Source organism: Physcomitrium patens, chromosome 17 (assembly GCF_059467195.1).
Source record: "Physcomitrium patens ecotype Gransden chromosome 17, ASM5946719v1, whole genome shotgun sequence".
NCBI classification, from domain to species: Eukaryota; Viridiplantae; Streptophyta; class Bryopsida; order Funariales; family Funariaceae; genus Physcomitrium; species Physcomitrium patens.
The window spans coordinates 14,233,610-14,244,329 of record NC_143426.1 but is presented as its reverse complement, the minus strand read 5'-3'; the positions used below and the strand labels follow the sequence as shown (position 1 = coordinate 14,244,329).

General features: G+C 30.9%; 1 protein-coding gene across 4 annotated transcripts; it reads right to left on the bottom strand.

Moving 5' to 3' along the window:
- Positions 1 to 306: 306 nt before the first annotated feature.
- Positions 307 to 7,727, bottom strand: LOC112294297 (uncharacterized). Of its 4 annotated transcripts, XM_090243866.1 has the most exons (6): positions 7,345 to 7,727; positions 6,566 to 7,057; positions 6,038 to 6,194; positions 4,494 to 5,697; positions 3,204 to 4,274; positions 307 to 2,946 (listed from the first exon to the last, which is right to left on the bottom strand). In XM_090243866.1, the coding sequence occupies exons 4-6, from the start codon at positions 5,691 to 5,693 to the stop codon at positions 1,729 to 1,731; spliced, it is 3,489 nt and encodes a 1,162-aa protein (XP_090099992.1). In that variant the 5' UTR covers positions 5,694 to 5,697; positions 6,038 to 6,194; positions 6,566 to 7,057; positions 7,345 to 7,727; the 3' UTR covers positions 307 to 1,728. The 4 variants fall into 4 exon arrangements, with proteins under 4 accessions (XP_090099992.1, XP_024400356.3, XP_073396595.2 ...); XM_024544588.3 differs by having other exon boundaries at positions 4,494 to 6,194; positions 7,345 to 7,708; XM_073540494.2 differs by having other exon boundaries at positions 4,494 to 7,057; positions 7,345 to 7,713.
- Between the last annotated feature and the right edge of the window lie 2,993 nt (positions 7,728 to 10,720).

Here is a 10,720-nt window from a genome sequence, read left to right as displayed (position 1 = left end):
AGATGTGAGGTTGCCCAATTCATTTGGCAATGATGTCAAGCTTGAGCAGTATCTCATATTCAAGGTAGTCAAAGATGTGATGTTGCCCAATTCATTCTGCAATGATGTCAAGCTTGAGCACCTCCACATATATAAAGTAGTCAAAGATGTGAGGATGCTCAATTCATTCGGCAATGATGTCTAGCTTGAGCAATCACTTATATCAAATTCAATCAAAGATGTGAGGTTGCTCAATTCATTTGGCAATGATGTCAAGCTTGAGCAGTATCTCATATTCAAGGTAGTCAAAGATGTGAGGTTGCCCAATTCATTTGGCAATGATGTCAAGCTTGAGCAATATCTCATATTCAAGGTAGTCAAAGATGTGAGGTTGCCCAATTCATTTGGCAATGATGTCAAGCTTGAGCAGTAACTTATATTAAAGGTAGATAAAGATGTGAGGGTTGCCCAATTCATTTGGCAATGATGTCAAGCTTGAGCAGTTACTAATATTAAAGGTAGATAAAGATGTGAGGGTTGCCCAATTCATTTGGCAATGATGTCAAGCTTGAGCAGTAACCTATATTAAAGGTAGATAAAGATGTGAGGGTTGCCCAATTCATTTGGCAATGATGTCAAGCTTGAGCAGTAACTTATATTAAAGGTAGTCAAAGATGAGAGGTTGCCCAATTCATTTGGCAATGATGTCAAGCTTGAGAAGTAACTTATATTAAATGTAGATAAAGATGTGAGGTTTGCCCAATTCATTTGGCAATGATGTCAAGCTTGAGCAATATGTCATATTCAAGGTAGTCAAAGATGTGAGGTTGCCCAATTCATTTGGCAATGATGTCAAGCTTGAGCAGTATCTCATATTCAAGGTAGTCAAAGATGTGATGTTGCCCAATTCATTTGGCAATGATGTCAAGCTTGAGCAGTATCTCATATTCAAGGTAGTTAAAGATGTGAGGTTGCCCAATTTATTTGGCAATGATGTCAAGCTTGAGCAGTATCTCATATTCAAGGTAGTCAAAGATGTGATGTTGCCCAATTCATTTGGCAATGATGTCAAGCTTGAGCACCTCCACATATATAAGGTAGTCAAAGATGTGAGGTTGCCCAATTCATTTGGCAATGATGTCAAGCTTGAGCATTATCTCATATTCAAGGTAGTCAAAGATGTGAGATTGCCCAATTTATTTGGCAATGATGTCAAGCTTGAGCACCCCCACATATTCAAGGTAGTCAAAGATGTGAGGTTGCCCAATTCATTTGGCAATGATGTCAAGCTTGAGCAGAAACTTATATTAAAGGTAGATAAAGATGTGAGGTTGCCTAATTCATTTGGCAATGATATCAAGCGTGAACACCCGCTTATATTTAAGGTAGTCAAAGATGTGAGGTTGCCCAATTCATTTGGCAATGATGTCAAGCTTGAGCATTCATTTATATTCAAGGTAGTCAAAGATGTGAGGTTGCCCAATTCATTTGGGAATGATGTCAAGCTTGAGCAGTAACTAATAACCAAGGTAGTCAAAGATGTGAGGTTGCCCAGTTCATTTGGCAATGATGTCAAGCTTGTGCAACCACTTATATTCAAGGTAGTCAAAGATGTGAGGTTGCCCAATTCATTTGGCAATGATGTCAAGCTTGAGCACCTCCCCATATATAAGGTAGTCAAAGATGTGAGGTTGCCCAATTCATTTGGCAATGATGTCAAGCTTGAGCAATATCTCATATTCAAGGTAGTCAAAATGTGAGGTTGCCCAATTCATTTGGCAATGATGTCAAGCTTGAGCAGTAACTTATATTAAAGGTAGTTAAGGATGTGAGGTTGCCCAATTCATTTTGCAATGATGTCAAGCTTGAGCACCCCCACATATTCAAGGTAGTCAAAGATGTGAGGTTGCCCAATTCATTTGGCAATGATGTCAAGCTTGAGCAGAAACTTATATTAAAGGTAGATAAAGATGTGAGGTTGCCTAATTCATTTGGCAATGATATCAAGCGTGAACACCCGCTTATATTTAAGGTAGTCAAAGATGTGAGGTTGCCCAATTCATTTGGCAATGATGTCAAGCTTGAGCATTCATTTATATTCAAGGTAGTCAAAGATGTGAGGTTGCCCAATTCATTTGGGAATGATGTCAAGCTTGAGCAGTAACTAATATCCAAGGTAGTCAAAGATGTGAGGTTGCCCAGTTCATTTGGCAATGATATCAAGCTTGTGCAACCACTTATATTCAAGGTAGTCAAAGATGTGAGGTTGCCCAATTCATTTGGCAATGATGTCAAGCTTGAGCACCTCCCCATATATAAGGTAGTCAAAGATGTGAGGTTGCCCAATTCATTTGGCAATGATGTCAAGCTTGAGCAGTAACTTATGTTCAAGGTAGTCAAAGATGTGAGGTTGGCCAATTCATTTGGCAATGATGTCAAGTTGGAACACCCACTTATATTGAATTTTTTCAAATAGAGAAGATTTCTTTTTGATGTTGGCAATGAATGTAATTGTTTACAATCTTTCAAATTAAGTATCTTCAAAGAAGTCATATATTGCAAATCATTTTTTACCATGGTTAAGTTTGAGCATCCTTCTAAGTCAAGTTCTAATAGTGTAGGTATTCTAAAAATTGAATGTGGAAATGTTTCTATAAATGAACAATTTCTCAATTGTAAGATATTTAAACTCTCCAACTTTTTCCAAACATTTATGTCATGAAGCATTTGCAATGCTTTGTTTGTTGATTCTCTTGGTAATTTTTTTTCTTCAGGCATATCTAATAGAAAACATTTTAAACTAAGAGAATGTTTTATCAACACAAAAAATATGCTTATTATTCTTATAACAATATTGGGTGCAAAATCACCAATAGTACAACTTAAAAATTGAAGTGATGAAAAAGAATCACTTCTTAATTCACTTATAATATTTTTGTGTATGTTGTTGTAAAATAATCCCTCCAACTAAAAACCAACACAATTAAATACACAATTAGATTATAATTTTTGCATTAATGACATTTTTAATGCACATACAAATCTATTTATAATACAAGATTCATATTTAAGCATAATAACTTCACTTCAATATACATCTAAAATACATAATATAAATAACATAACATACAAGTAAAAAACCTCTAATTTTTAATTGTTCATTCTTTTCTAATGCTATTATTAGTTTTATGCATGCAATTAGGATAATAGTTACATAAAATTACCTTGTTTGAAAATCCATAAAATAGATCTACATTCAAATTCCACATTCGTGTGTATTTATACTCCATTTCTTTCTCAACAATGTTTCTTCCCATGTCTTGTAGCTGATCATGTATTCTTATAATTTTATCTTTGTCTACTTTTACCAATGATTGGTAAATCAATGTATCTAACATAACTTCCATATCTTGTTCAAATATTTCTTTTTGACTATTAGCCCACATTCGCAATGCTCTTTCTTTTGACATGCCTTGTGGATACACATCACTACTAAAAAAACAACATATGTCCAAAAATATTTTCTTCTCTTCATCTTTCAAATTGTCAAAGCTTACTTTTAATATCTTCCAAATCTTGTAGTTACTATTGTTTTCATTTCCATCCAACTCTCTTCCTCTTTTCAACTTTTGTAGAGCTCGCTCCCAACATCTCAATCTCTTGTTCTCTCTCAAAAATGCTCCCATAACTTTTAGACTCAATGGTAGACCATGGCAAGCTCTTACAATCTTTTCTCCAACTTCAACTAATTCATTTGGCAAATTTTCTTGGCCACAAGAATGAGTGATAAATAACTTCATACTTGTTTCTTCATCAAGTTCTTCAATATTTATTATACAAACTTCTTCACCACAATACTCTATTGCTTTTGAATCTCGAGTGGTTAAAACCAATGTGCTACCATTGCTAGCATATATGTCATCTATAGGCACAACATCTTCAATTTGACTTTGATTCTTCACATTGTCAAATACAAAGATGGTTTTGTTCTTCATCAAGAATGATTTCAACATTTTTTGAGCTTCTTCAACATCCTTTGGTTTTGATTTGACTTTAAATTGTTCTAAAATATTGCAAGAAGTTGTGAAGCAATCAACATCATTTTCAATGCACTCAACAAAGCATGATGCATCATATATGTCTTTTACAGTAGCCAATATAGCCTTTGCTAATGTGGTCTTGCCTATTCCACCCATTCCAACAAGACACAATACCTTCATTTTATTTACACATTCTTTTTTTATTCGAGATAAATAATGTTCTCTACCAAATGTATCTTCGTCAAGCAAATCAACCTACAATTAGAAATTCAACCATATATTAACAAAAGAATAATAATAATAATAATAATCATAATAATAGTTTTTTTTATTCTAATCTAGTTTTATTAACTAATACTCTTGAAAAGGCATCTAATCCTCACTATAAGCATATAAGAGTATGTGCCAATACAAAATTTAAGCAATCTAATAAATTCATTACATACTTTCAATAACTTTTTGTACAAGTCTTACCTTTGGCAATTGATAGAGTGTTTGTTGCAATTCGTCATTTTGATGGTAGTTGTTCTTTGATACTCCAAAATATGGTGCGTTTGACACATTCATTCCAACTAAAAACTTACATTTTAGTGAGTTCAATCTTTCACAAATGCTTGCAAACTTTGGCCGATGCAAAGGATTCAACCTCCAACATTCTCTAATAAGCTCCATCAAGTCATCACAATTTGAAGGTAGCTTTGGTCTTTCACCTTTTTCAATTCTTTCTAATATTCTTTTTGGGTCATGAACATCATGAAATGGATCTTTCTTTGAAAGAATCTTAGAACATATCATTGCAAATGAGTAAACATCAGCTTCAAAAGGACACATTGCCATTGTTTGAAATTTATTTTTTAGTGCCTCTGGAGCCGTATATTTAAGACTACCATAAATGTAATTATTCTCTGTGGCTACTGAATTTCTTCCAACTTCAAACTTGGACATTCCAAAATCAATCACTTTCACAATAACATGTCGAACAATCTTATTCATAATCTTTGATTCCACAATATTAACCAAAATATTCTCAGGCTTTAGATCACGATGTGCAATGTGCATGTCATGCAAGTAACACATTCCTTTTGCAATTTGATGCATGATGTCAATAAGAAAAATATAAGATACTTCTTTCTCTTCTTCCAACATATTGCTCAAATTGTTTTGCATCAATTCCATTCCAATATACAAATATTCTTTTTTGTCTTTTGTTTCAAAAGCTTCAACACTTCCATTAGCACTACCTTTCATTGCAAAATAATATGTTATCAAATTTGGATGGCTTACACTTGTTAGAATATTCACTTCTTTGATGAACAACTTAGCAAATGCAACATCCATTTTTTTAGTTGCACACAAAAGTCCCAACCACTTGGATTTGTAAACTTCTCCAAAAGATCCAGATTTTTCCTTCACACATTCTATGATTTCAAGACTTGTCATATCTGTTGAAAAATTCAAAGCATCCAATTCTCCAATCTCAATGTGATACAAGTCTTTGCATCTTCGTAATAGATCCTTTGCTAATGCATGATATTCAAAATCTTCTTCTTCACTTGCATGGTTCAATCTCTCATGTAATAATATAATATCATCTTCTACTTCTTGATATGTTGGAACATCAAAAGTATCAAATATAATGTCTTCAAATTTGTAGGAATTATGCTTTGAAAGCATATCACTTGCAATATCACAACAACATTTTAAATCCAAAATTAGTTCTCTAAAAGTCTCTTTATTGTTGAATTGGAATAGAGCTTCTTCACACCAATTTGGTTTTCCACATTTCTTTATTAGAGAGTAAGATTTATTCAATATAAAAAATAGCTCACTTAATAGAAGTTCAAACTCTAATTTATCATTGGTGCAAGTTATTAGGTGGTCAAAAATCTTTGTAACATTTTCAATTTTCTTGCACAAATTAGTACATTGGTTTCTATTCAACATGTACTTTTTCTTCAATAAAACCTTGAATGCTCCAATGTAAACTTTAGAACCTTCCCAAGTATCTCCACAAATACCTTGCATGTTTGATATTTCTTCATATTGTTCCATGGTGCTTGAAGATCTTGACATGAAGAGACCATGTAAATAACTCCAAACCATATATATACATTTCTTGAATAATTCCAAAAGATATCCCATCTTGATTTTGTAAACTAATAAAATCAATTTCACCTTCTCACCACATGTAGAAAACATGTTAGATGTATTTAGAATTTCAAAAAATCTTCTCAAACTCTTTTATATGAATTGTTCCACATACCATACCATTTTTTTATCCAACAAAATGAATCTATACTTCTAAAACCAAACCATCACTTAATTTATGTACATATTTTAAATAATCTCATTTCAACCTATGTTAAAAATTACTAATCCTATGTCAAACATCAAAACCTTAAATTACTTCTACTTAAAGAAATCTACCTAAAACTTTTACACAAAAATGAAATAATCTACCAACAAGATGCAAAGTTCAAACATTTAAAATATCTATGTAACAAAGTACACAAGTCACTCTAGAGAACTTTTGTTACAGTGAATACCGAAAGAAGTTAAATTGCAATTCAACAAACTGCCGCCGACGCAAGGATGACAAGTAAGATTGCCGTTTCTCAATCAGGTTTTAAGAAAAACACATCTCATCGTTCAGATTGTCCGCAAATGATCCACCACGACTCGCACAGCGCCGCTCCTCAAATACACATGCACCAAGCGTTGAAGAATATACCAATAACACACCAAGTACACAAGTCACTCTCCATAACTTTTGTCGTAGAGGATACCGAAGGGGCTGTTAAATTGCAGTTCAACTATCTGCCGCCAAGGCAAGGATGACAAGTAAGATTGCCGTTTCACAATCAGGTTTGAAGAAAATCACATCTCATAGTTCAGATTGTCCGCAAACGTTCCACCACGACTCGCTCAGCGCCGCTTCTCAAATACACATGCACCAGGCATTGAAGAATACGGCAAAACCTCGAGCGCCTCAAGTGCTCTCCACCAAAAAGTACTTCGCGACTTCCATTCAAGCCAGGCTGGACCCTCTCCGGCACAGGAAACGAATCAGTCGTGCAGACACGAAATCACCTTTCACACAACGCTCATGCTCCTCAAACCACGGGGGCTTGACACTACAGCCCGACAAGACACCTAGAGGAGAAATAAACTAATACAGGTTACAGGGGCACAAAATCAATGATTTATGGCTATCCCACACTGAAAATGGAAAGGAGAAGTGAGGTATCTCAACAATCATGATACGCGTGGGAACACCGAAAGCCACGCAACGCAACATGCAAGCCCCTCGAAACCTAATACATACCCTAACGCATGCCCTGATGCAGCAACCACTGTGAACCGTACAACGAACCAAAACTCCGCAACCTCCGACAGTGCCAAGCCACGTATTGGTGAATCTCTCTCCTCCGACGTAAAGATCCCACAGAGAAATTTCCCTCCGCCTCTGAACACCGCGCAGTGCCACAAGCTGCGGCGGCCACCACCAAACCCCTGGACCATCGACAAACCCTAAATAATACGGAGACGCGCAATCCCCTCCGGACTCAAAGGCCCTCTGCAAGTCCCACTGGGCTCCAAATAACCGGGCTGGTGCCCGTGGAGGACCGTTCCGTGGAACATGCCTCCAGTGGATGAGAACTCGTGGATGGGCTTTGTTTTTATATTAGATCAACTTACTACTATTTAATATTTATTTTTGATAAATCAGCAATATCATCATTCAATTAACAACACAAACATAGTCATATTAGTATATGTATACTATATGAAATTGAAATTAAAATATTATAAAAATAAATAAATCACAATATTTGATTTACTTAAGTAGTATATTTCATCCAAATAAAAAAATAGTCTTATTCTATATATATACACACACTATTTTATAATTATTATATATTTTATAGAAATAATTAAATTTTAAATAATACATATAATAATACCATTTTTAGACAAAATAAATCATGCATGTAATTACTATGATATATAAATATATAATTTATACTATATATATTTTTATATTTAAAGATAATTATTTGGTATCTATGATATATTTATAAGGTATAATGAATGTTATTTTATTGACAAAGATATGTAACTTGGATTGATACAAAAAAATTACTATATATATATATATATATATCTATATATATGATGTAAATAAAAAATACACAATTTTTATCGTAATAATTTTTTGTGTTCTACCTTACATATAAAATCTATAATTCTAAGACTAAATCATATATCTTAAATAATTTTAAAACCAATACTTAAATTTTTTATATCTATCTTAATAATCTATTTTTAAATTATAACTTTAATATAAAACTTACTAATCCTAAACTTTAAATAACTTCTATTTAAACCAATATATCTTATAAATTTAGATACATAATTAAAAATATCTTTTAACAAGCTACAAACATATTAAAAAAATATTTACATTAAAATTATAATATCATAAAATGAAGTTTTGTCAAGGACATAAATCTCAAAGAACTAAAAGATCAATACACTCTTGTATCAACCAAAAAAACTAGAAAATCTCTCAAAATTGATATAATATTAAACTAGAATAGTTATTATCAAAGATAAAAAGAGTATAGCCTCTTGAAATTAGACTAAGAACAAGAAAGGAGTTGACAAGAGTAAAAAAGGCTTCACTCTTATCTCCATATATACTATCTAATTAGGAGTTATGTGGCAAGATTCTATAAGACCTCCAATATGTGTTGACTTTGCAAGATATATGTTTTAACTTACAAGGCAAGATTTTTATATGTATGCCACATAGTTAGCTTATTTCATAAGCTACCAATACATGTAACATATAGCTAACTTGTTGACCAAGTTTCTAATCTATCAATCAACTATAAATACATATAAAATCAAAACCACGTCTATTAAGCTTTTAGGAAGTTTTTCTGAAAGATATTATGAAATTAATCTATTTTCACATACTTCTATCTAATCATATAGGTAATTATTAGAATAAGTATGTATGTTTGTAACAAGTTCTTTAAATGCATCCATTATTTTTTGATTGAATAAAAAACCAATTCAAATTTTTAAAAAATCTAACAAAATTATATCTTTTATATATATTAACAAACTACACCAAAAAGTTCTTCTTACAAATTTTAATTAATATAAATTTTAACCACCATTATTTCTACATATTATTTTAGTTCCACAAAAATAAATCATAAAATTAATTAATTTTTCTATTAATATCAATTATATCTGAATTTCTATTAATTCCATTAGTTTCAAATTTTAACTTAAAAATTTTATGTACTACATCTATTTATTTAGACAATTATATCTATACTTGATAGATCTAATATCATTAATTACTATGACTTATTATTACAACGACTTACTATCACACTTTTATAATTTCTAACTTTTTTCTTATCTAATTAACCTTACTAATTTAATTTTAACTTGTACTTTTAAATCTATAATTTTAAAATAAATTTACAAATTTACGTATTATATTTATCAAATAAAATAATATTATTTATTTTACCTAGTCCTAAAAGTATTTATTATATTAATTCATCACTATATTCTTTTAATTTATAATTTATTATAAAAAAACATAAAAATATAAATAATATAAATAATATAAACATTTTATCTCTATACCAATTTAAAATTATTTCTACACTTAAATCTATGTTCATTCTTCCACATTATTCAACCATCAAGCAAAAAAAACAACCTTTTGTCAAAAAATTATAATTATTTATACAACAAATAATTTCATGAAGAATCAATGACATATTCTAAATCCATTAATGTATAACTTACAAACAATTCTTTAACCTAAGTTTACGTATATTTTTAATAAAGTAATAAGATTCTTCACTTAATCACAAAAATAATAAAATATATTAATCACATAATATTTTATTAATATACAAAAGTATAGACCTTATTAAATTAATTATAACAAAAAAATCATATATAAAAGTATGTAAGATTAAAATAATGAATTTATTAAATATTATAAATAAATAAAATATTAAAATAAATAAAACTCTATTTAAAAAAATAAACTAATTATATTAGATTCTTATTCAACATCTATTTGAAACTAAGTCTATTTTCTTTTAATACAACATACTTTCAATTCACAATCAATACATTAGCCTATCCACTTTGTCACTTCTAATAACAAATAAGATTGCAAAATAGAATACTTCAAAATAATAGCTATTTAGTTCTGCAAAAACTAATTTCATAAACTTGCCATCACACTACAATCTATCCAATCCAACATACGCTTAGCACACCACTTCTTAGCCTAAATGAGCTTATAGAATTGTTTAATTTTTGGAAGAAGTATGCAAGGTACAACAATATTTATTTATTATTCTAACAACATCTCTACTTGTACTAGCAACAACATAAAAAATCCAAATTATTAGGTGCTCTATAATTTAACAAACCATCTAACTTTGCAACTCAAGTCAAGATACAAACAATTATTGACAAATGCATGCAAATCAAGCTATTATTGTCTCAAACCTTCTACAAAATCTTATTATGATCTCAAATATTAGATTAATTTGACCATAAAAATATTATTTTCAAATACTTATACCAATGCTATAATAAATTTAATCTACCACATCTTTAGCATATCACTTTGTAATTCAATTTGATTCACA

Excerpts from the sequence above, each read along its gene's own strand:
- LOC112294297 (XM_073540494.2), bottom strand. The coding sequence starts at position 6,218 with ATGTTTTCTACATGTGGTGAGAAGGTGAAATTGATTTTATTAGTTTAC. Across the intron at positions 4,275-4,493 it reads CACTCTATCAATTGCCAAAG|GTTGATTTGCTTGACGAAGA; the intron begins GTAAGACTTGTA and ends TTCTAATTGTAG. Across the intron at positions 2,947-3,203 it reads TTTATGGATTTTCAAACAAG|TTGGAGGGATTATTTTACAA; the intron begins GTAATTTTATGT and ends GTTGGTTTTTAG.